The sequence below is a fragment of the Scyliorhinus canicula genome, chromosome 14, assembly GCF_902713615.1.
Source record: "Scyliorhinus canicula chromosome 14, sScyCan1.1, whole genome shotgun sequence".
NCBI lineage: Eukaryota > Metazoa > Chordata > Chondrichthyes > Carcharhiniformes > Scyliorhinidae > Scyliorhinus > Scyliorhinus canicula.
In genome coordinates this window covers 122,127,201-122,154,027 of record NC_052159.1, presented here as the reverse complement: position 1 = coordinate 122,154,027, position 26,827 = coordinate 122,127,201, and the positions used below count along the sequence as shown (strand labels likewise).

Genomic DNA, 26,827 nt, shown 5'->3' with positions numbered 1-26,827 from the left:
ACACATCCAAAAATGTGCCAACCATGAAACTCTCAACATTTGGGGCAGCAGGGTAGCATGGTGGTTAGCATAAATGCTTCACAGCTCCAGGGTCCCAGGTTCGATTCCCGGCTGGGTCACTGTCTGTGTGGAGTCTGCACGTCCTCCCCCTGTGTGCGTGGGTTTCCTCCGGGTGCTCCGGTTTCCTCCCACAGTCCAAAGATGTGCGGGTTAGGTGGATTGGCCATGCTAAATTGCCCGTAGTGTCCTAATAAAAGTAAGGTTAAGGGGGGGTTGTTGGGTTACGGGTATAGGGTGGATACGTGGGTTTGAGTAGGGTGATCATAGCTCGGCACAACATTGAGGGCCGAAGGGCCTGTTCTGTGCTGTACTGTTCTATGTTCTATGACTTTCCTTATGGTTATTCCATGTTCTAGCCTTATCTTCAATTCTTTTCAATTGAGATTCTTTTCAGGAATACTCCCCCAGTTCACTTATTTTACTCTTCAAAGTTAGCTTTTTAAAACTCACAATGGCAACAGAGGCAAGGTACTGGAAGAGTGACTGATGCCCTTCACGTTGTGCTCCAGTGGAAGCAGAGGAAAAAGTGGGAGACATTGGAGGAATCTGGCAAAATAAAATGCTTTCCAAGAGGCTAATTTACAAAAAATTTGCCTTGGAAATCTGACTTGAAAATTACAGTTCTAGCTAGTGATTTGAGACTTCTCGGCAATTATAAGGTAACAATTTTCAGGGCGAGGAGAATAAAGGTATGCAGCTGAAAAGAAAATACTTCACCACAGTCATTACCATATGTACTGTGAGTTATAATATAAACAATGATTTGATGAGGGCTGTATATTCCTAAAGTGACACCCAAAGATTTGCATTCAAATTTAATTAATCTATTGGAGCAGTGATTGCTTGCTGCTATCTGTTTGGCGCATCACCTTGCCTCATTTTTACTGACAGCCGCACTACCACTACTTTCAGGATAATTGCACACCACCTATTGTGTTGTTATGTTCCTATTCTGGCTGTGCCCAGATGGGTGAACTCCTCCTTGAAGAGTAAACCAGTTCCCTTCATCATGAATTATGGTGCCGAGGAGCTTACCACATGACTAGAATAACAGATAGAAAATATAACTGCAATAAATTGCATTTCTACTCTTGCATTTTATAATTTTAACAGGTCTGTAGTATTTCGCAAGTTGATTGCCTAATGTTTTAGGTTTGTCACGACTTGCAGTCATATTGGGAAACCACATGCAGCATAACTGGAGGTTTGGAAATCGTTCTCTCAACATTATTGTACATTGGTTAATTGCTTAACAAAAACAATTGAAATTATGGCCTGTCATAAAGGAACAGTTCATGCACTGAATAAAAATCTTACTGCATTATCAAGTATTAAGAAAATTAGGTTTATCTTGCTTTCAAATAAACCTTACCCTTACCCTAAACATTACACTGCATATTTAATTACCACACACCATCCTTTCTCCTTCCTAAAGCTACCATAGCTCACTCCTTACAGTCAGTAAATTTTTGCTCCTTTGTGATCGTAACCTTCATGATTTGGCTTGTCTTCACAGTCCTGCGTGACAGCTGATTGTTGTGCTACTGTGGCCACATTTCATAACATTATCTGGATGTGCTCCAAATTACCGAAGGCAAAAGAACAACAATCTACAAAGTATGCAGATACTGTGGACATGACATGATAGCAAGAGGACTGTGGCCACTCCTATACAGCAATTATTCCTGGCATTAGATTTTCATTGTTGCTTTGGTGGATCATAAGATTACAACCACACCCTCCTCTGATGGGCAGACACTTTTATTAAACCAGCATTTAACTTTGTTAGAAGAGTTATTGCTTGGAAAGTAATTGTTTTGTGATCACAGTACTTTAGCAGCAAAGAGTACTCAGTGGACCATAAAATGATCACACAATGTGCAATTCATGAGCTCTGATGACTGATTTACCTGTAAAAAGTCCATGCAAGTATAGGGCAGCAAGTCATCCAGGTGGCCAATGTCTTTTGAAAAACGGTTCAAGATCCGACCTTACAAAGAATATAAAATGTTGAAAACTTAGAATAATTTAACAGTCACAATACTCTTTACTGTATGGCTCAACCCTCTTAAGATTTTCATATCGCCGAATAGAAAATTATTCTCAAGATGTTTTTTTAAAAAATCATCTTTTGGCAAGAGACTTAACAACACTTTGGGAATATTCCCAGCTGAGAATTTTCAGTAGCTGCTGAAGATGGAACCTGGCTTATACCTGGTTACATATTGGTGGTGTCCCTTAGAAAGATTTCCTAGGAATGGGCATTGATAGTCGGGACTTGGAAAGCACAATGGTTAATCTGAATGCTGTATTTTAAAATATTGACTGAATTCATAATTTAAAATGAATAATGTAAGACACTTTGGGATATTGTGAAGCTAAATTTGAAGACAGCTCAATGATGAAGCATCTCCATAAAGGAAATGCATTCAGATACAATATTTGAAAACTCTGAGCAGTATTGGGAAAATATATAGTGGGTGCTCTGGGTATTCCCTTAACCAGTTAGTTGAGTGAAAAAGCTGTTCAACAGGATTCCAGTTTTAATATCCACCTGTGACATACATCCATGTTGGACTTCCAGTGGCTGCATGTAGGAGGAAGTCGCACATTTGGTGGCTCCTGCTTGAGGCTGGATTTTTTTGGAACTTAATGCCCGGTCCCAGGGGCAATTTTTCAACGAATAGGGGCAGGAAGACATAAGGAAGGAGGATGTCCAAAAATCAGAATAAAGCCGCCATGAAGAAGGGGGCGAGTGAAGGTTCGCCATCGAGCGAAAGGGTCGGCCCGGGAACTGGAAAGATAGCTGAGTGATGGCCATGAGTCGCTGGCTGGGGCCGCGCTGTTCACGGCAGAAAAGATGACTGAGTGATGGCCATGGAATTTGAAAAACAGTTTGCTAAATACATGGAGGTGATGAGGAAGGAGATGATGACAGCACTGAAGATTTTGGTGGAGGAGCCGATTGCCCTGGAGAAGGTGGCGGTGTCGAAAACATCAGTCGAGATTTGGGAGCAGGGTGAGAAACTGAAGGGAGTGGAGGAGGCCTTGTTGCAACACAGCGATGAGCTCACCTCGATGGGTGACGACCTGCAGCAGTTGATGGAGACCAACATAGGTCTGAGAGTGAAGGTGGAAGACCTAGAAAACATATCTAGGCAGCAAAAGTTGAGAAACATGGGCCTGCCCGAAGGGTGGAGGGTCCAAGGCCGGAGGAATACTTTAGCAAAATAATGGCGGAACTGTTGGTGGATGGGGAATACCCCTCCTGGTACGAACTGGATCGGGCTCGTTGGTTGTTAAGGCCCAAACCGAAGGTTAATGAGCCCCCAAGAGTGGTAATTATTTGTTTCACAGGTACCATGTGAAGGAGAAGGTTCTGAGTTGGGCGAAGCAGAAACGGGAGGTGCAGTGTATGCCTATACCAGGACTTAACCGTGGAGTTGGAGAGGAGGGGGGCAGTCTTCAGGCGAGTGAAGACACCACTGTACAACAGCGGAGTGCATTTCGGTATGGTGTATCCAGCTAAGTTGAGAGTGATCTACAACTCCAAAGACTTCAAGATGGTGAAAGCGGCGCGGAGGCGTTTGTGAAGGCAAAAGAACTGGGGCAGAAGTGAGAAATAGGACTGAGGATTGGTCTTGGACTGAGGTTAGGGAGGGGGGGGGGGGGGGGGTGGATGATTGTACACAGTTTTATTTTTTATTTTGTGCTGTTATATGTGTTAAATGGGATGATGTTGCTTGGTTGGGTAAGGTAAGAGTTGGATTTTTTGCAATGTCGGTTTTATGGGGTTTGTGTGTTTGCACTGGGTTTGTTTGTTTGAAGGGAATTATTTTGTTTGCCTAGGACTAGGTATGGGGAAGGGATTGGAGGGGAGTGGGGCCTGGGCAGGGGCCTCCACACTAGCAAGCTTAAGCTGGCTCGTGAAAGGGAGTATGGTGGGGCTGCGGACATTGGAACTTGGTCGAACAGGTTTCTATGGGCCTAGGAGGGGTGAAAAATGGGGAGAGGGAACCGATATTGGGAGAGGTGCTCTTGAGAGGAAGTGGATGGATGGATTTTGGGAGAGAGTGTGGGGGAGGGGTTGGATAGCAACAAAGGGCGGGCAGGCCCAGTGGGCAAGGCCTGCAGTTATGATGACGATGAATAGAAGGGGCTGGGGGGAGGGAGGAGAGACCCTCGGTCTGAATAGTTACATGGAACGTGAGGGGTTTGGGGGGGTCAGTGAAGAGGTCGAGGGTGTTTGCGCAGCTAAAAAGGTTAAAGGCTGATGTAGTGATGCTACACGCGACTCACCTGAAGGTGAAAGTCCAGGTGAGGCTCAGACAGGTCTGGGTGAGCTAAGTATTTCATTCAGGGTTCAACAGTAGTGCACGGGGGAAGCAATAACACACTGGGCTAAATCGCTGGCTTTTAAAGCAGACCAAGGCAGGCCAATTCTGGTTCAATTCCCGTACCAGACTCCCCGAACAGGCGCCGGAATGTGGCTTAACTAGGGGCTTTTCACAGTAACTTAATTGAAGCCTACTCGTGACAATAAGCGATTTTCATTTCATTTCATTTCAATTGTACAGAGGAAGTACAACAGGCGGTAGTGTAGGAGGCCCTGAAGGCGGTAGTGAGGGGGGAAAGGTGATATCATTTAAGGCCAAGGTGGATAAAGTGGAGAGGGAATAGCGTCAAAGTAGTAAGGGCGTGGAATGCCCTGCCTGCAACAGTAATGGACTCGCCAACACTAAACGCATTCAAATGGTCATTGGATAGGCATATGGACGATAAGGGAATAGTGTAGATGGGCTTTAGAGGGGTTTCACAGGTCTGCGCAATATCGAGGGCCGAAGGGCCTGTACTGCGCTGTAATGTTCTATGTTCTAAAGGCTGATAGAGGGGATGCTGGAAGTGAACAGGAGGTATTCGGGGGATACAGATCCAGCCCTTTTGGATAGAAGGAGGGAGCTTCAGGCTAGCTTTGATCGGATGTTCACGGGGAAGGTGGTATTCCAACTGAGGTGGGAGAAGAGAGCAGTTTACGAATATGGGAAGAATATGGGGAGCATGCTGGCAGCCTAACGTTGGAGGGAGGCGGTGGCGAGGAAAGTTGTCCTGGTGTGGGGTAGGACGGGGAAATTGGTGTTGGCTCCAGACCAGATTAATAAGGTTTTTGAGGAGTTTTATGAAAAATTGTATAGGTCAGAGCCACTGGGGGATGATCAGGTGTTGAGGGAGTTCCTGGAAGGATTGGACTTTCCGAGTCTGGAGGAGGAAGATAGGGCCAGACTGGAGGTGTCAGTGTGGAAACAGGAGGTAAGGGAGGATGCAATCGGGGAAGGTGGCAGGGTCAAATGGGTTCCCAGTGGAGTCTTACAAGAAATTTAAAGACAAATTGGCACCACTGGCGGTGGGGATGTTCGTAGAGGCAATAGGGAAGGGGCTGCTACCACAAACATTGGGGCAGGCTTCGATCTCCCTGTTGTTAAAGAAAGATAAGGGCCCAAAGGAGTGCGGGTCGTATAGGCTTATATTGCTACTAAATGTAGACGTCAAGATACTGGCAAAGGTACTGGCGGCTAGGTTGGAGGGGTGCCTCCCGAAGGTGATAGAGCAAGACCAGGCAGGGTTTGTGAAAGGAGCACAGCTATTTTTGAATATCAGGAGGTTACTAAATGTAATCATGACGCAGGCTGAGGGAAAGAAGATGGTGGTTGCGCCAGATTTTGGAAAGGTGTTTGATCGGGTAGAATGGGGGTACTTGATGGCGGCTCTAGAGAGGTTTGGGATTGGACTTAGATTTACAGAATGGGTACGGCTACTATATAAGGAATGGCGAGAGTCCGCACGAATAACATGAGTTCAGGGTACTTTGCTCTGCACCAATGTACCAGGCAGGGGTGTCCTATGTCCCTTCTGCTATTTGCATTAGCAATAGAATCTTTGGCCATCGCTTTAAGGAGTTTGGGACTGTGGAAGGGAATAGTATGGGAGGAGGGTGGGGGGGAGGGGGGGGGGGAAGAGGAGGAGGAATGGAATAGAGGGTATCCTTGTACGTGGTCCATTTACTGTTATACACATCAGAGTGGAGTACGTCAGTGGGGAACATAAATGGGATTTCTCCGAAGATTTGAGTCTTTTTCAGGATATAAATTGAACCTGGAGAAGAGTGAATATTTTGTGGTGTCCTGGCCAGGAAGGGCTGCCATTTCGCAGGGCAGCAACTCAGTTCAAGTGCAGGTGACGCGGGACTGGGGGGGGGATCTGTCGGTACAATATTTCTAGTATGGTGGAGAGGGTAAAAGCAGATTTGGCATGGTGGGACAGCCTCCCTCTGTCACTGGCAGATCGGTTGCTAGCGATTAAAATAAATGTACTGCCGTGATTTTTGTTTTTATATCAGTGCCTGTTGGCCTTTTTAACAAAGACATTCGTTAAGGAAGTGGGCAAGTCGATCACCTCGTTTACGTGTGGGCGGAATGTTAGCCAGGGTCATGAAGGTGGTCCTGCAGTGAGAGCTGCAGGGGGGGTGGGAGTTTCAGAGATGGGAATTGGGGAATTAAAAGACTTGTTCCTTGGGGATGCTTTGCGAGGTTGGAAGAGTTGTGGAAGAAATATGGACTGGGACAAGAGGAAAGGTTTAGGTACCTGCAGCTCCGAGACTTTGCTAGGAAGGAGGTTCCGAGCTTCCTGATAGGGCCAAGCGCCTTGTTGTTGGAAGAGGTATTGACGGCAGGGGGAATGGAGAAGAGGGTGGTGTCGTCGATTTATGGGAAGATTTTGGGGGGGGCGGGGTGTCTATGGAGGGCATTAAAGCCAAGTGGGAAGAACTGGGGGAGGCTTTGGAAGAAGAAGGTCTATGGTGCGAGGTGCTCAGAAGGTTGCACGTCTCAACCTCGCGCACAAGGTTGGGGCTGATACAGCTGAAGGTCGTGTATGGGGCGTACCTCACGAGGGCGAGGATGAGCCAACTCTTTGAGGGAGTGGAGGATGTATGTGAGCGCTGTGGAAGGGGCTCCGCAAAACTTGTACATTTGTTTTGGTCCTGCCTGAACTGGAGAGGTATCGGAGGGAGGTTTTCAGTATCATCTCAGGGATACTAGGCGTGAACTTTGAACTGGGTCCCCCAGAAGCCATTTTCAGGGTGTCGGACCAGCCCGGGCTGCAGGCGGGTGTTTCAGCCTTCACCTCGCTGATTGAGGGTGGAAGTCAGCTTCTCCACCCTGTGCCTCAGTGTGGCGGGGGTACTTACTTTAATTCCTGACTCTCGAAAAGATGAAATTTGAGCTGAGGGGATGAAAGAGGGCTTCTTCAATTCTTGGGGACCGTTTATTGTGCATTTTCAAAAACTGGTTGCCATTGAACATTAGGGGGGGAAGGGGGGGGTTATTGTTGCACTGCTTACTAATTGACTGTTAACTTTTACCTGTAATACACAAGTAGGTGTATACTGAGGTCTGTATATTGAGGATGCTGTTGGTTCTGGGGGATTGTTATTTTGTATATTTTTGCTTTTCGTTTGTTGTTTATTTGATGAAAATGTGAAGAATAAAAAGATTTTTGAAAAAAGAGATACTCCTTTTTTCGTTGATTTTCCATAAATCATTCCAGGTCATACTCTGCCTGCCCTCACAAAAAAGACTTTACCAAGACTGTTTTTGCAGTTAGTACACTAAATTCTAATTGGCAGAGAAATACACAAAATCCATGCTTCTCACTGCCAAGTCCAGGGCATGGACCACCACTGCAGAAACCTACATTTAATCTTTAATAAAAATTGAAAATTGCTGGAAAAACACAGCAGGTCTAGCACAATCTATGGAGAGAAACAGAGATAGTGCTCTAAAAGCAACACGACCAGTAGATGCCAGGAGATCCCACTTCCAAGATCTACCTGGCTCGCCACCCCTCGTGAGACGTTGCAATGTGAATCCCGCCCATTGTGGGCAGGATCACTTTCTAGAAAATCTGCATATTAGAATGAGACAGCTAGTCACACTCTAATATCCGTTCCAGAGATCTACCCAAGGCGTGGGATCTAACACCCTTGCCTTGGAGCCCTCGAGCAAGCGCCATTCACTGCTGATCTCCACAAACAGGGATCAGATGGAATAACACTCATGGGCACCTTCCACGGGATTGGAGGCTCTCGGGTGCATGTCCTCTGGTACTGGTACCCTGACACTGCTGGTGCCCCTGGCCACTGCCAGCCTGGCAGTGCCACCTGGATGCCAAGATGCCCAGGTGACACAGCCAGCTTTTTTGCGTGGCAGTGATCGGGCCCGGCTGTGCCCTGCACGGGGGAGGGGGAAGGAGAAGGCTGCGGTGGGGACTGGGGACATCTGGGGCTTGGGGAGAAAGTTCAGGGATCGCGTTAGGGGCTTGAGAGATCGGGACACCATTTATAAATGGCGGCCCGATCTCTCGCTCCACTGAAGAGCTCCGGCAAGCAGGGCTCCTGACTCTGTCCCCATTCGGGCAGATTGCCCCAGCGTTTCGAGTCTGTATGACTCTTCTTCAGATCTTATTTTATTACATTTAATCTTTGACTGAGTAGAAGTCAGTTGAATTCAGCCCACCAAACAATCTTAAGCTAGGACCTGGCTAACAGTCAGAACTCAGATATTTAGGCAAGCTCCTGATCACTATTTGGAAAGATTAGAAATATTACAAAAGATGAACACTAATAGATGACTATTGCAAGCACAGATTCTGATCAAACCTAGCCGGCATTCAACTTGTGAGAAGCAGGAATGTGGAGTGGAATAATCAGACTTGTGCTTTCAAAGTTAATGAACAACTTGCAACAATATGAAGGTGTCAAAATGTCAAACTTCCACTTGTTTGCCCTGTTTACTACTTATTACTCCTACTCTACCACCCCCCAAACACTTTGTTTCCTATTTCTTGATGTTTGCCTCTTAATCTTTGTATTTCCAAATTTTCTTTACTTCTTACATTGCTAATTCAATTTATTAACAAAAAGATAAATAGCCAATTTTTTTTTTTGAATTAAGGGGCAATTTAGTCTGACCAATCCAGCTACCCAGCACATCTTTTGGGTTGTGGGGGTGAGACCCACGCAGACATAGGGAGAATGTGCAAACTCCACACAGACTGTGACCCGGCGCCGAGATCGAACCCGCGTCCTCAGCGCTGTGAGGCAGCAGTGCTAACCACTGCGCAACCGTGCTTTCCTTCTCCCCTAATTATCTTTAAATCTCATCACTTTCATCTTAGAGCATATCAGAGGAAACAATGTCACTGAGGACCAAACCAACCCCCGAGAGACACTGAAGTCATTGTGATCCAGAAAAATATACATACATAGAGAACTGAAAAAGGCAGACTGCCTCCAAAAACATTGCAAAAGTAGAGCTGAAGTACAGGGAATGGAGCAAACAAACAGGAGACTGATGAAAAAGAAGAGGCCAATGATGGCAGTACAGGGAACTGTAAAAATAAACAAATCCTTGAGAAGTATGGCAGTAGAGGACAGGAGAAAATTGATGCTGGTCGAGAAACCAACACTTCATGCTAAAAATGGCCAAAATTACAATTTGAAAGAGGGGAAAATGGAGGCCCTTAGACATCTGAATGACAATGAGACCTTTAATGTAAGTGGGGTATAGCAATTATCAACATCCTTTGCTAAATGTGCTCTTTACAACTACTTCAGAACATTGTTAACCCTTATTTAAAGTAGCTGCAGTTTTCTTCCCCAGTCTTACAATCTATTTACCCCAGTAATCCTGTAGTTAAACACACAATAGTCAAAATAAAAAGAACTTTGAGGAATTGTATTTGCTCAGTATCAGATGCTGGAAAGGTTTTGTACACTAATACCTGCTAATCAGAGATGTATTCATCAAATACTATTAAACATAATCATACATCAATTTAAAAGCAATTACTCATCATCTCATAAAAGCTACAAATTGAAGTGCCCTGTCGACAATAGACACTATTAGGTGAATAAACACTTTGCTTTATCTAATTTAAATAATGAATCATTACTTTGCCTTTATTTCTACAATCGGTTCCTAACTACAGTGAATGTATATATGTGCTTTTGTTGTGCAAGGAAAACATCTGTAGTCTACAATAGGTAACGACTGTTTCCTAAGAATTGGTTTCAATTAGATTAAATGTATAAAAGAAAACATTGAAGTGTTTTGACCCTGGTGTTTGGTTTACAGGTGTTACCTGTACTTTGTTCTCTTTTGGCTAAAAGTCATATATACAATGACTTTACCACACCTGTTTAAATCTGATTATTCCTTATTTAATTGGGAAATTATCCCAATTATGTCCTTTGCATTGTGTTAAGACATCAAATTTTAATTTCTGATACTATATACCAAGAGAAGCAGAATAATATACATGGTAATTCGGAGGCTGCCTTCAGGGGCTCTCTGGATGAATTTATTGTTTACTTTGATCATAATAATAGTCATTGCCCGAAAGAAAGTATTGCAGTGACATCCATAATTCTGTATTAATCAGATTATTAAGGCATGCAGGCACAACAAATATTTCTGTAGACTTCATTTATGGCAAAATTTGATAATGTTAGTCAATAATGCCATTAATAAATCAGTTACGGCAAGTCACACATTAACTGACCCACCATCCACAGACTGTTGGGGTCTGAGTGCCAGATTTCCAATAATGTTTACTTTGGTGAAATAAAGAGACGCTCTATCAAAGTGTTTCCTCCTGTACTCAACAAAACAGCTGCACAAGATAAACCAACAGCTGCACAAGATAAAGAAGAGAGTCGATTGGTTGGCAAGTGAACTCTTAATTGGTATAGGTATTACTATGGTGAATGCAGCAGAGAACAGTTAACTGCCAAACTTTTGTTTCAAATGCTAAACTGGATAGGTTGACTCTGACTTATCACGATAATATATATATATATATATATATATAATATTCACACAGTTCTTTGCAGACAGAAAGAGCATGCCCACGCATTATGGCCTTTCCCAACGAAACAAAAGTTTGGGGGACTGCCATTTCCTGGTTAATTCCCATGGCAATGCCTTGGGAGGTGGTGTATTGTCACTGGATTAGTAATCCAGAAACTAGGGTAATGCTCTGGAGACCCGGTCTCGAATTCCAGCATGGCAGATGGTGAAATTTGAATTCAATGAAAATCTGGAATTATAAGTCTAATGATGATCATGAAAACCATTGTCCACTGTCGTAAAAAAACACCTGGTTCACTAATTGCCCTCAAACTGAGTGGTTTGCCTTTAGGGATGGAAATCTGCCACTCTTACCTGGTCTGACCTGCATGTGGCTTTAGACCCACAGCAATGTGGTTGACTCTTAAGTGCCCTCTGAAATGGCAAACCACTCAGTTCAAAGGCAATTAGGGATGGGCAATAAATGCTGGCCCAGCCAGTGAAGCCCACATCCCATGAACGAATAATAAAAAAATCAGAATCAACCTGCCTGGTTTGAATTTGAAACAAAAGCTTGGCAGTTAACTGTTCTGTGCTGCATTCTCCAAGGCAATGCCTCTACCATTCATCATCCACTTGTCAAACAATCAGCATTATCTTCTCATGCAGGTCAAATTATTGTTCCCTTGATTATTCGTTCATCTTGTGTGGCTGTCCTAATAAGTGCAAGACAGAGAGCTTCTTTTGAAGAAATATTCAAGTTCTTTACTGCCAAACTACTTATTGTGATAGGTGCTTTCTGATTTCACTCTTATATCTCCAATTTTATTTATTTGTTTAATGTCTTAAAAGAGGCAGAATGGCTTAGGGAGGGAATTGCAGAACTTCAGGCCCAGTCAGCTGAACAGCCAAGGAAATCAAGGATGTGCAAGAGGTCAGAACATCTATGTGGATCCAGCTCTGTAATCCACATAGCTATCAACAACATAAGTAGGACTAGGAAATAGGTTCTTCGTAGGAGGTATGAGCAGCTAAGAGTTAAATTCTAAAATATGAACATCAAAGGAGTCATAGAATCACTACAGTGCAGAAGGAGGCCATTCAGCCCTGGTTGTTTGGTGGGAAAAAAAGTTTGAAAAACACTGCACTAAGGGGCAATTTAGAATGGCCAATCCACCTAACCGGCACATCTTTGGACTGCAGGAGGAAAGACGAGACAGCAAAAACTGGAACCTGAATATTCAAGGATACATGTTTCTGAAACTGGAAAAAGGTGAAGGGGAACCTCTGTAAATTCAAGATGACATCAGTACAATTGAGAGATGTAGAATCAGTTTGGATAGAGATGCGAAATAATGGGCAGCACGGTGGCGCAGAACTTCAGGCCCAGAAGCATTGCTGCCTCCCGGCGCCGAGGTCCCTGGTTCGATTCCGGCTCTGGGTCACTGTTTGTGTGGAGTTTGCACATTCTCCCCGTGTCTGCATGGGTTTTGCCCCCACAACCCAAAGATGTGCAGGGTAGGTGGATTGGCCATGCTAAATTGCCCCTTAATTGGAAAAAATTAATTGGATACTCCACTTTATAAAGAAAAAAAATGAGATGAGAAATAGAAAAGGGAAGAAGCCACTTGTGGAAATAATTTACAGGCCCCTGAAGAGTAACTACAACATAGGATGGAGAATACAGGAAAAAAATAGTCAGGGCTTGATACGATGATAACCATGGGTGATTTCAACATACAGGTTGGGCGAATCAGGCTGGCAAAATGTAGCCTGTATGGTTGAGTGTTTTCGGGACAGTTTCTTGGAGCAGTAAGATCTACCAAACAAAAAGCAGGCTATTCTGGATCTGGTAATGCAAAATGAGACAGGATCAATTAAATAACTTGTAGTAAAGGCCACAGCCCATGTGACCCCTACTCTGCTGTGTTGCCCTTAAAAAGACAATCACCACACACCCCGAGATAGCATTGATTATAAAATGATTAAATTGCACAAACGGTTTGTGGAAGAGTAGAGTGGGTTTAAGACTAGTATTTTGAACTTAAGTAATGGCAATTAACACGGCATGAAGCTGGCTAATGTGAACTAGGAAATTAGGTTAAGTCATAGGTCAGCAGAGATGTATGGCAGACATTTAAGCATATAGTTCATAATGTTCAGCAACGATACATTTCAGTCAGAAAGGAAGTCCCTAGGGAAAGGACATAGCATCTGTGCTAATAAAGGAAGTTAAAGATACAATCAAATTGAAAGGAAAAATTAACAATTCCACCCAAATTAGTGCCATGTCAGGAGTTTGGGCAGAATGCAATAAACAGCTAAGAATGCTAAAAAGATGAAGGAGAAATCAGAATATGAGAGCTAGCTAAAAATACAAAAACAGATAGTGAGAGTTTCTACAGATGTTTAGAAAGGAAAATAGGAACAAGAGTGTTGGTCCGTCTCGGGAATGAGTCAGGGGAATTAATAATGGAAAATAAGGAAGTAGCAGGTGAATTGAACAGATATTTGTGTTTGCCTTCACTAGAGAAGACACAAATAACATCTCAGAAATAATTGTAAATCAAAAGGTGAAAGGGAGGAGGAACTTAAAACAATTACAATTACCAGGGACTGTGTAGTGGGAAAATTATTGGAGCTAAAAGCTGACAAGTTCCCCAGGTATCGACGATCTTCATCCTAGGGTCTTAAAAGAAGTGGTTGCAGAGATAGTAGATGCATTAGTTTTAAGTTTCCAAAACTCCCTAGATTCTGGAAAGTTCCATCAGATTGGAAAAGAAATGTAACTCCTTAATTCAAGAAATAAGGGAAACAGAAGCAGGAAATTGCAGGCCAGTTAGCTTAACATCTGTCATCTGGAAAACGTTGGAATCTATTATTAAGGAGGCTATAGTGGGGCAATTAGAAAACCCCAATGTAATCAGGGAGGTTAACACGGTTTTGTGAAAGGGAAATCGGTTTGATTAACCTAATAAGAACAATAATCGCTTATTGCCACAAGTAGGCTTCAATGAAGTTACTGTGAAAAGCCTCTCGTCGCCATATTCCGGCTGTTCGAGGAGGCTGTTACGGGAATTGAACCCATGCTGCTGCCTTGTTCTGAATTACAAGCCAGCTATTTAGCCCAGTGTGCTAAACCAGCCCCAGGAGTTCTGTGAGGAAAGAACAAGGGCTGTCAATTAAGAGAATGAAATATGTAAATAGACCTGGGTGCCCTTGTACACCAGTTGTTGAAGGTTCGCATGCAGGTACAGCAGGCGGTAAAGAAGGCAAACGGTATATTGGCCTTCAAAGTAAGAGGATTCGAGTACAGGAGCAGGGATGTCTTGCTGTAATTGTACAGAACCTTGTTGAGAGCACACCTGGAATAGTGTGTGCAGTTTTGCTCTCCTTATCTGAGGAAGGATGTTCTTGCTATAGAGGGAGTGCAGAAAAAGTTTATCAGACTAATTCCTGGTAAGAAGTCTTACAACACCAGGTTAAAGTCCAACAGGTTTGTTTCAAACACGAGCTTTCGGAGCACTGCTCCTTCCTCAGGTGAATGGAGAGGTATGTTCCAGAAATATTTATATAGACAAAGTCAGAGATGCCAGACAATGCTTGGAATGCGAGCATTTGCGGGTAATCAAATCATTACAGATCCAGAGATAGGGGCTAATCCCAGGTTAAAGAGGTGTGAATTGCCTCACACAGGACAATTGGTAGGATTTTGCAAGTCCAGGCCAGAAGGTGGGGGATGAATGTAATGCGAGATGAATCCAAGATCCTGGTTGAGGCCACACTCATGCGTGTGGAACTTAGCTATAAGTTTTTGCTCGGCAATTCTGCGTTGTCGCATGTCCTGAAGACCGCCTTGGAGATTGTCGCACCACAATCACCAGGCAGGAATGTTCCCTTCCAGTCGGGGAACACTTCAGCAGTCAAGGGCATTCAGCCTTTGATTCCGGGTAAGCGTTCTCCAAGGCGGTCTTCACATGCGACAACGCAGAATTGCCGAGAGCAGAATTGCTCTTCGGGAGGGTTTAAAATGGTTCAGCAGGGGGTTGAGAACCTGAATTGTAGCTCCAGTATACAGGAGGTTGAGAGTAGAGAGGTCATGAGCAGTGTTTCAAAGTTGCAGGAGTGTACCGGCAGGAAGAAAGGTGGTTTAAAGTGCGTCGACTTCAATGCCAGGAGCATCCGGAATGAGGTGGGTGAACTTGCGGCATGGGTTGGTACCTGGGACTTCGATGTGGCCATTTCGGAGACACGGATAGAGCAGGGACAAGAATGGTTGTTGCAGGTGCCGGGGTTTAGATATTTCAGTAAGCTCAGGGGAGGTGGTAAGAAAGGGTGGCATTGTTAGTCAAGACAGTATTACGGTGGCAGAAAGGACGTTTGATGAGGACTCGTCCACTGAGGTAGTATGGGCTGAGGTTAGAAACAGGAAAGGAGAGGTCACCCTGTTAGGGGTTTTCTCTAGGCCTCCGAAAAGTTCCAGAGATGTAGAGGAAAGGATTGCAAAGATGATTCTGGATAGGAGCTAAAGTAACAGGATAGTTGTTATGGGGGACTTTAACTTTCCGAATATTGACTGGAAACACTATAGTTCGAGTACTTTAGATGGGTCCGTTTTTGTCCAATGTGTGCAGAAGGGTTTCCTGATGCAGTATGCCGATAGGCCAACGAGAGGCGAGAACGTATTGGATTTGGTACTGGGTAATGAACCAGGACAGGTGTTAGATTTGGAGGTAGGTGAGCACTTTGGTGATAGTGACCACAATTCAGTTACTTTTACTTTAGTGATGGAAAGGGATAGGTATATACCGCAGGGCAAGAGTTATATCTGGGGGAAAGGCAATTAGGATGCGCTGAGGCAAGACTTAGGATGCATCGGATGGAGAGGAAAACTGCAGGGGATGGGCACAATGGAAATGTGCAGCATGTTTAAGCAACAGCTACTGCGTGTCCTTGATGAGTATGTACCTGTCAGGCAGGGAGGAAGTGGTCAAGTGAGGGAACCGTGGTTTACTAAAGCAGTTGAAACACTTGTCAAGAGGAAGAAGGAGGCTTATGTAAAGATGAGACGTGAAGGTTCAGTTAGGGCACTCGAGAGTTACAAGTTAGCTAGGAAGGATATAGAACAGTACAGCACAGAACAGGCCCTCCGGCCCTCGATGTTGTGCCGAGCAATGATCACCCTACCTAAACCCACGTAACCCGTATACCTGTAACCCAACAATCCCCCCATTAACCTTACACTACGGGCAATTTAGCATGGCCAAACCACCTAACCCGCACATCTTTGGACTGTGGGAGGAAACCGGAGCACCCGGAGGAAACCCACGCAGACACGGGGAGGACGTGCAGACTCCACACAGACAGTGACCCAGCCGGGAATCGAACCTGGGACCCTGGAGCTGTGAAGCATTGATGCTAACCACCATGCTACCGTGAGGCCCTGATCTAAAGAGAGAGCTAAGAAGAGCCAGGAGGGGACATGAGAAGTCTTTGGCAGGTAGGATCAAGGATAACCCTAAATCTTTCTATAGATATGTCAGGAATAAAAGAATGACAAGGGTAAGAATAGGGCCAGTCAAGGACAGTAGTGCGTGAAGTCCGAGGAAATAGGAGAGGTGCTAAATGCATATTTTCCGTCAGTATTCACACAGGAAAAAGACAATCTTGTCGAGGAGAATACTGACATACAGGCTACTAGACTAGAAGGGCTTGAGGTTCATAAGGAGGAGGTGTTAGCAATTCTGGAAAGTGTTAAAATAGATAAGTCCCCTGGGCTGGATGAGATTTATCCTAGGATTCTCTGGGAAGCTAGGGAGGAGATTGCTGAGCTTTTATTTTTATAAATGACCTGGAGGAGGGCGTAGAAGGATGGATGACACTAAAGTCGGTGGAGTTGTGGACAGTGCAGAAGGATGTTACAAGTTACAGAGGGACATAGATAAGCTGCAGAGCTGGGCTGACAGGTGGCAAATGGACTTTAATGCAGAAAAGTGTGAGGTGATTCATTTTGGAAATAATAATAGGAAGACAGTACTGGGCTAATGGTAAGATTCTTGGTAGTGAGGATGAGCAGAGAGATCTCGATGTCCTGAAAGTTGCCACCCAGGTTGAGAGGGTTGTTAAGAAGGCGTATGGTGTGTTGACTTTCATTGGCAGAGGAATTGAGTTTCGGAGCCATGAGGTCATGTTGCAGTTGTATAAAACTCTGGTGCGGCCGCATTTGGAGTATTGCGTGCAGTTCTGGTCGCCGCATTATAGGAAGAATGTGGAAGCATTGGAAAGGGTGCAGAGGAGATTTACCAGGATGTTGCCTGGTATGGAAGATCTTATGAGGAAAGGCTGAGGGACTTGAGGCTGTTTTCGTTAGAGAGAAGAAGGTTAAGAGGTGACTTAATTGAGGCATACAAGATGATCAGAGGATTAGATAGGGTGGACAGTGAGAGCCTTTTTCCTCGGATGGTGATGTCCAGCACGAGGGGACATAGCTTTAAATTGAGGGGAGATAGATATAGGACAGATGTCAGAGGTAGGTTCTTTACTCAGAGAGCAGTAAGGGCGTGAAATGCCCTGCCTACAACAGTAGTGGACACGCCAACACTAAACGCATTCAAATGGTCATTGGATAGGCATATGGACGATAAGAGAATAGTGTAGATGGGCTTTAAAGGGGTTTCACAGGTTAGCGCAACATCGAGGGCCGAAGGGCCTGTACTCCGCTGTAATCTTCTATTCAGCATCACACCCCAGCATGTGGTGTAGCCACCTGAGTTGGCCACTTCCCAAGTTCAAAATGGAGAAACATAAGGAACGCAGGGAAAATTGGACAATCCGAGAGAAACAAGCAGTTTGCAGACTTTTCCTGTGTATTCTGCCTGCAAAGAAAGCAGACAGCACTGAAACCTGCAGCCATGCATATTAATGAGCGATTCCCAGGCACAATAGTAACAATCAAAAGTGATCGAAGTAAAGCTAGACTCCTCGGTGCCAGCAGGAGTCCAAGACAAAAGAAGCAAACGGGCACCCAAGGACCGCCCAGCGATCGGGAAACAGCCCCAGTATTGGGGAATTCAAACCAATCGATTGGTATGGGATCCAATCGATTGGAAGTAAGCTCGGGGTCCGCCCAAAAGGGCGCGAAGCCCCTAAGGACTATAAGATAGAGCCCCCAAGATCAGTTCGCTCTCTTAGCCGGCCCTCCCAGCAGAACACCTTAGCAGCTCTCAAAGAACTTGACCATAAGAAGGAGAGGCCTGGCCAACTGCTGCACCATCAAGTAAGTGTCCAGTCAACGCACGCTATGAGATAGATGCTCCTGACCCCTTATTCCGTACCAGCTGGAAGCCTGCAGACTCAGGATCGAGCAAGAGGCCATTGTTTCCTGACCCAGCGGGTTCCCTTATCCAGATAAGTACTGGTCTGTTAGTGGTAGGAATAGCCTAGTCTTTTAGTATTGTATGCATGAGTAGCGATTAACTGTGTATTAATTTTTTTTAAAATAATTTTTATTGGAATTTTTTGAAAAATATATATCAACAAAACAATAACAACAATAACAATAATAGTAATAAACACCCCCCGGCACGCCTAACAACGCATATAACAAACTCCCCCAACCCCAATAAACAACAAAATAAATTAACAATAAGCAAGTTAACTGAAACACTATTCCCCCCCCCCCCCCCCCCCCCCCCTCCCCACCGGGTTGCTGCTGACCTAGTACCTTATCGTTGAGCCAGAAAGTCGAGGAAAGGCTGCCACCTCCTAAAGAACCCTTGTACCGACCCCCTCAGGGCGAATTTGACCCTCTCCAGCTGAATGAATCCCGCCATGTCATTAATCCAGGTCTCCACGCTCGGAGGTCTCGCATCTTTCCACTGCAGCAAAGGCCAAGACATCGGCCTCTTTCGCCTCCTGCACTCCCGGCTCCACCCCAACCCCAAATATCGCGAGTCCCCAGCCTGGCTTGACCCTGGATCCCACCACCCTCGACACCGTCCTCGCCACCCCCTTCCAGAACTCCTCTAGTGCCGGGCATGCCCAGAACATATGGGTATGGTTCGCTGGACTTGTCGAACACCTGTCTTCGCCCCCAAAGAACCTACTCATCCTAGATCCGGACATGTTGGCCCGGTGCAGCACCTTGAACTGGATGAGACTAAGCCTCGCACATGAAGAGGAGGAGTTCACCCTCTCCAGGGCGTCCGCCCATGTCCCCTCCTCAATCTGTCCCCCAGCTCCACCTCCCACTTAGCCTTCAGCTTGTAGCCACCTAAGATGGACACTGGGCTAACAAAATGGAGAACTGCTAAAACTGTAGGGAGAAAACAGTTTTAGCCAGGACAAGCAGTCTGCAAAGGCTAATTAGCATTCTGCACGTAACGAAACTAGTTTATGGCCAGGTGGAAGATCTCAACCAAAGGTGTAAATAGCAAAACGCTTTGCATAGTAATGAGGCAATCCAGATCTGGGCACACACAATAGCAACATTTGGGTTTGAATGGATACTTTGAGTGGACGCCCAGACGAAACGGCACCAGAAGTATCCATCACAAAAGACCCTAGAGACCGCCCCACCCATCGAGAAGAGACTCTCAGATTGGGGGATTTGTAAGACATCGATTGGGAAATGATCCAATCGATACATGGCAGGTAAAGGCCCGCCCCGAAAAGGCACGGACATTGGGGGCCCTATAAAGATAGACCCCGCACATGGTTCTGTCTGTTTTGCTCCGGCCTCGCTGTCTGTTTTTGTGCTCCGGCTTGGACTGCTGTTCTGACTCCGACTCCAGCCTCCAGATCCTGTCTCCCATCACCAGCCGTTGAGCACCAGCCATCGTTCAGTAAGTGCCAAAACGACGCTTGCTACGTGAACCCGGCATTACTTATACATTATTCGACTATTAGCGAACAGAAGGTGCAGCCCAGAAAGGAACAAAGGCCTTGTCCCCTGACCTTGCTGGTTCCTACTTAGATAAGTATTTAGTCGTTTAATAGTAGAAATAAGTATTAGTCTTTAGCGTGTGCATGCGTATTTATTATATTTGTATAATAAATATCAATCGTTTGAACTTACTGTTCGGTGTATAGTTTTATTACTTTGAACCTGACCTGTGTCTATATACGGCACCTGGCGACTCCGAGCTGAAAATACACACACAGAGCTGTAGCAGTGTTAAGCACACGGCCTTTAAACGGAGGCGTGTTAATACACTCCAATAAACGCGTAATACACTCAAGTAAAACGTGCAACAAGCTCCTCTACCGACGCCTCCCCCACCTCCTGCATGCCTTCAGCTCCTCTACCGACGCCTCTCCCACCTCCTGCATTACCTGGTAGATGTCAGACACCTTCCCATCCCCGACCCACACCCCCGAAAGCACCCTATCCCTTACCCCCCGCGGGGGCAGCAAAGGGAACCCCTTCCACCTGTCGCCTAGCAAACGCCTTGACCTGAAGGTACCTGAACATATTCCCCGGGGGGAGCTCAAACTTCTCCTCCAGTTCACCAAGTCTCGCAAACCTCCCGTCGATAAACAGGTCCCAACTTCCTAATGCCAATCCCACTGACCAGCTCCTCCAACTCGATTGGCGCCCCCAGTCCCTCTACCTGCTCCTCCTGCACCCTTGGAAATTGGAGCCTGTCCATAAAATTCTCCATTCCCCCTCCCACCGCCGGCGGCTCCGACCGGTAAAGTTCCCTATAGAAGTCCCTAAAGACCTCATTGACCTCTGCCCCCTGCCGCACCACATTCCCATCTCTATCCTTCAATCCACCAATCTCCCTACGCTTACGAAGCTGGTGCGCCAGCATCCTGCTCGCGTTAAATGGGGAAGTGTTAAATGTCAGTGTTTACCCTGGAGAAAGACAATGTTGTCGAGGAGAACACTCTGGTTCAGTCGACCAGGCTAGATGGAATTGAGGTTCAAAAGGAGGAGGTGTTAGCAATTTTGGAAAATGTCAAAATAGGTAAGTCCCCTGGGCCAGATGGGATTTATCCTAGGATTCTCTGGGAAGCCAGGGAGGAGATTGCAGAGCCTTTGTCCTTGATCTTTATGTCATCTTTGTCGACAGGAATAGTGCCGGAAGACTGGAGGATAGCAAATGTTGTCCCCTTGTTCAAGAAGGGGAGTAGAGACAACCCTGGTAAGTATAGACCTGTGAGCCTTACTTCGGTTGTGGGTAAAATGTTGGAAAAGGTTATAAGAGATTGGGTTTATAATCATCTTGAAAAGAACAAGTTGATTAGCGATAGTCAACACGGTTTTGTGAAGGGTAGGTTATGCCTCACAAACCTTATTGAGTTTTTTGAGAAGGTGACCAAACAGGTGGATCAGGGTAAAGCTGTTGATGTGGTGTATATGGATTTCAGTAAGGCGTTTGATAAGGTTCCCCACGGTAGGCTATTGCAGAAAATAAGGAGGTATGGAATTGAAGGTGATTTAGCGGTTTGGATCAGTAATTGGCTAGCTGAAAGAAGACAGAGGGTGGTGGTTGATGGCAAATGTTCATCCTGGAGTTCAGTTACTAGTGGTGTACCGCAAGGATCTGTTTTGGGGCCACTGCTGTTTGTCATTTTTATAAATGACCTGGAAGAGGGTGTAGAAGGATGGATTAGTAAATTTGCAGATGACAGGAAGGTCGGTGGAGTTGTGGATAGTGCTGAAGGATGTTATAGGATACAGAGGGACATAGATAAGCTGCAGAGCTGGGCTGAGAGGTGGCAGATGGAGTTTAATGCGGAAAAGTGTGAGGTGGTTCACTTTGGAAGGAGTAACAGGAATGCAGAGTACTGGGCTAATGGCAAGATTCTTGGTAGTGTAGATGAACAGAGAGATCTCGGCATCCAGGTACATAAATCCCTGAAAGTTGCCACCCAGGTTAATAGGGCTGTTAAGAAGGCATATGGTGTGCTAGCCTTTATAAACAGGGGGATTGAGTTTCGGAACCACAAGGTCATGCTGCAGCTGTACATAACTCTGGTGCGGCCGCACCTGGAGTACTGCGTGCAGTTCTGGTCACCACATTATAGGAAGGATGTGGAAGCTTTGGAAAGGGCTCAGAGGAGATTTACTAGGATGTTGCCTGGTATGGAGGGAAGGTCTTACGAGGAAAGGCTCAGGGACTTGAGATTGTTTTCGTTAGAGAGGAGAAGGCTGAGAGGTGACTTAATAGAGACATATAAGATAGTCAGAGGGTTAGATAGGGTGGACAGTGAGAGTCTTTTTCCTCGGATGGAGATGACCAACACGAGGGGACATAGCTTTAAATTGAGGGGTGATAGATATAGGACAGATATCAGAGGCAGTTTCTTTACTCAGAGAGTAGTAGGGGTGTGGAACGCCCTGCCTGCAACAGTAGTAGACTCGCCAACTTTAAGGGCATTTAAGTGGTCACTGGATAGACATATGGATGGAAATGGAATAGTGTAGGTCAGATAGGTTTCAGATGGTTTCACAGGTCGGCGCAACATCGAGGGCCGAAGGGCCCGTACTGCGCTGTAGTGTTCTATGTTCTATGTTCTCTCCATACTCATAGATCGCTCCCTGCGCCTTCCTCCACTGTGTCTCCACCTTTCTGGTGGTCAATAAATCAAACTTGGCCTGCAAGCTACGCCGCTCCCCCAGCAATCCCTCCTCCAGGGCCTCCGCGTACCTCCTATCTACACTCAACAGCTCCTCCACCAGTCTCTCCCTCTCCCTCCTCTCCCCCCTCTCCCTACGGGCTCGGATGGAGATCAGCTCCCCCCTAATCACTGCCTTCAGAGTCTCCCGCACCATTCCCACCTGGACCTCCCCAGTATCATTGACCACGAGGTACCTTTCGATACATCCCCGAACTCTCCTACACACCTCCTCATCAGCCAACAACCCCACGTCCAGACGCCAAAACGGGCGCTGGTCCTGCACCTCCCCCAACTCCAGATCCACCCAATGCGGAGCATGGTCCGAAATCGCAATAGCCGAATACTCGGCCTCCTCCACCCTCGGGACCAGTCCCCTACTCAAAACAAAGAAATCAATGCGGGAATAAACCCTGTGCACATGGGAGAAAAAAAGAGTACTCCCTAGCCCTCGGCCTCCCAAACCTCCAGGGATCCACTCCTCCTATCTGGTCCATAAACCCCCTCAACACCTTGGCTGCCGCCGGCCTCCTGCCTGTCGAACTAGAACGATCCAGTAGGGAATCCAGCACCGTATTGAAGTCCCCCCCATGATCAAGCCCCCCACCTCCAGGCCAGGAATGCGGCCCAACATACGCCTTATGAAACCAGCATCATCCCAATTTGGGGCGCACACATTAACCAACACCACCCTCTCCTCCTGCAGCTTACCGTTCACCATCACATATCTGCCGCCACTATCAGCCACAACCTCAGACGCCTCAAACGCCACCCTCTTCCCCACCAGGATCGCCACCTCCCGGTTCTTCGAGTCGAGCCCTGAGTGGAAAACCTGCCCCACCCACCCCTTCCTCAGATGGACCTGGTCCGTCACCTTCAGATGGGTCTCCTGGAGCATGGCCACGTCAGCCTTCAGCCCCTTCAGATGCGAAAACACCCGGGCCCGCTTAACCGGCCCATTCAACCCTCTCACATTCCACGTAATCAGCCGGATCAGGGGGCACCCCGTCCCCTCGACTAGCCATAGCCCATCGACTGCTCGCCCCTGGCCAGCACCCATTCGGCCCGTTTCCCACGGCGATAGAACCTCACCCCGACCCACACCAACTCCGCCCTGGCCAATCCAGCAGCAACCCGGTATCCCCACCCCCCAGGCTAGGACCCCTCCTAGCCGCGACTCTCCCTCAACTGTACTCCCGTGAGCCAGCTGACTTCTGCTGACCCCGGCAGCTCCCGCTCTAACTCTGACCCCTCCCGATATGAGGTCCCCCCTCCTCCCCTGCATCAGCTCCTTGGCACCGCTTCAGCGCGGGAAACCCGTTCTAATAACCACGCCCCTCGCCACCAGCTCCACCCCCTCGTCCCACAGCGCGGGAAACCAGAGAAAAGCCCGCGCTTTCACACTGCCCCACCCCACCAACGCAGCTCCCAAACTGCAGTCCCAACCTAACTACCAACTCCGTACAGACAAAGACATAGATCAATCACAAACCCCAGTACCCCACTTAGAACACAAAACCATAACCCACATCATCCGAAAGCGAGAGAAAAAACAGAAAAAAACAGAATAACCCGCTACAGCATAAACAATGATACAGAAATAGAAAAACTCCCACAGCCCCCAATCTCTAGTTCGAGTCCACCTTTTCAGCCTGCACAAAGGCCCACGCTTCCTCCGGGGACCCAAAGTAGTGATGCCGGTCCTTGTAGGTAACCCACAGGCGCGCAGGCGGCAACATACCAAACTTCACCTGCATTCCATGGAGCACCGCCTTCGTCCGGTTAAACCCGGCTCTCCGCTTGGCCAACTCCGCACTCCAGTCCTGGTAGATACGCACTACCGAATTCTCCCACTTACTACTCCTCACCTTCTTGGCCCATCGGAGAACACATTCCCGGTCACTGAACCAATGGAACCGCACCAGCACCGCCCGCGGGGGTTCATTCGCCTTAGGCCGCCTGGCCAGTACTCTGTGGGCCCCCACCAGCGAGTTCAACATCACAGCCACATAGGCCAGCAGGTCCGACCCCTCCAGCCCCTCCTCGAGGCCCAGGATCTGCAGGTTCTTCCTCCGTGACCGAAGCTCCATCTCCTCGAACCGATCTTGCCACTTTTTATGAAGCGCCTCGTGTATCTCCACCTTCCCCACGAGGGCCAAAACCTCCTCCTCGCACTCAGAGGCCTGCTGCTGCAACTCAAGTATCGCTGCACCCTGGGTTGTCTGGGTCTCCAGCAGCTTACTCGTCGTCACCTTCAGGGCTTCCAACAACTCCCCTTTCAGCTCCGTGAAATAGCGCAGAAGGGCCGCCTGCTGCTCCTCAGCCCACTGCCTCCACTCCTCAGGGGCTCCACGGCCGCCATTTTGTCCACCTTCCCCCTTTTTCCAGGGGAGCTGCTGCCGTTTTTCTCCTCGCCCCACTTCGAGTCCGCACCATACACCTGGGGGGTTTTGCTCCAGACCCCTTTATCCACCGGGAATCGTCGAATCAGCGCCGTTTGGGGCCCTTAAAAGAGCCTACAAGTCCTCTTAAAGCGGGAGCTGCCGAAAGTGCGGCTTAGCTCCGCATAGCCACAACCGGAAGTCCTTAACTGTGTATTAATAAACGTGTTTTGATTTGAACCTTACTAATTGGTGTATTGAGTCATTGATCTGAACGTGAACTTGAACCTTGTGGTGGTATCATAAGGGTACCTGGCGACTCTAGAGCAAGGTAATAAAACAGAGCCAATTGAGTGTAAAGCGCACTCACCAGAACGAGCAACAGTGGCTTAGAGCAGGCTGGTTCAGTTAGACTGAGTTAATACAATTAGCAAAGAGTCAAACTCATCGAAAACTGTGCTAATAGTTCAATAAACACACTGAACTCATTTCAAAGTCTGGAGCATCTTTTACTTAAAACTGCACCAAGTGGCAGCCTGTGTCATTCCAAACTACATAACACAACACGGTACCAGGCATCTGTTCAATCTCGTTAGTTCAACTCAGCAAGATCTGTGACGACCAGCGACTGCATACTGGCACAATGGAACAGATTCAGGCTCCTCACCAGCTCAGGACCACCGGCAATCTCAGTGCCAACGGACGGACATTCAAACAGAAATTTAAGCTTTACGTCGAAGCATCAGCCCTCAATGGTGCGTCTGATGCATGGAAGATAACTCTTCTTCTCACCACAGCAGGTGATCATGCCATAGAAATATTCAACACCTTTCACTTCGCTGAAGACCAGAACAAGACAAAGTACCAGACCTTCCTGGACAAATTTGACAGCCACTGTGAGGTGGACTCCCAACAAAATCTTCGAGCGCTACATATTCAAGCAGATTGCAAGGTAAAGACGAATCCTTCAACTCCTATATAACTATCCTTTAGGCTGCTAGCGCAAACCTGCAACTTCGGTGATATCACTGACTCCATGATCAGACATCAAATCGTTTTTAGAGTTCACTCAGATCCTCTGCGGGGGCAGTTACTGAAGATCAAGCATATGACCCTGCCAGTCGCGACTGAAACATGCACAGTGCATGAGCACGCTAAAAATCACTATTCCCAGTACAAAGCGGAAGAAAACTAGCCTCCCACGAGGCGGAGAGTGTGCAGGCCATCTCCCGGATGCAGCGCCTCAACATTGACGAAAGCGGCCATTTTGCGCGCTCTTCCCAGGGCCTGACGCATGTGCGATGTGATCGGAATAACGAAGCAGCTGAAACCCACACAGCGCAGGTGCAGACGTCCGACAATCGCACTGCGCATGCGCAACGACATATGGAGCCATGATGTGTGCGAACTGTGGCACCGCCCATTTAAAGAAACACTGCCCTGCAAGAGGCAGACGCTGTTTAAACTGCGGAAACCAAACCACTATGCAGCCTTATGCAGATCTGCACCAGCAGTCAGGAGCCAGTGCTCCCAATTCCGATAATGGCGCATCCGGAATGTGAAACACCGCCTACAGGATTCTGATCCCGGCAGTGCAATGGATCCAGGTGATGAATGCCTGGACAACACTTACTGTGTGGGCATTGTTACAAAGTGTGAATATGCCACACCAGGCACATCGCAAGTCCAATCAATCCTAGCAGTGGATTCCGAGGATGAATGGCATGCAGTGATGAAGGTCAACCACTGCCCCATCCAGTTCAAACTGGATACAGGTGCCTCTGCCAACCTACTCTCACAGGCGGACTTTAAAAGAATCAAGAACTGCTTGTAAGCTCCTAGATTACAATGGGAATG

General features: G+C 46.9%; 1 protein-coding gene across 1 annotated transcript in view; it reads right to left on the bottom strand.

The window, feature by feature from the left end:
- abcc4 (ATP-binding cassette, sub-family C (CFTR/MRP), member 4) overlaps positions 1 to 26,827 on the bottom strand; it is a 655,673-nt gene that overhangs the window by 202,710 nt on the left and 426,136 nt on the right. The window contains exon 20 of the mRNA XM_038817953.1: positions 1,971 to 2,050. Within this exon, the coding sequence (XP_038673881.1) occupies positions 1,971 to 2,050 (80 nt within the window). The remainder of the gene's footprint in view (positions 1 to 1,970; positions 2,051 to 26,827) is intronic.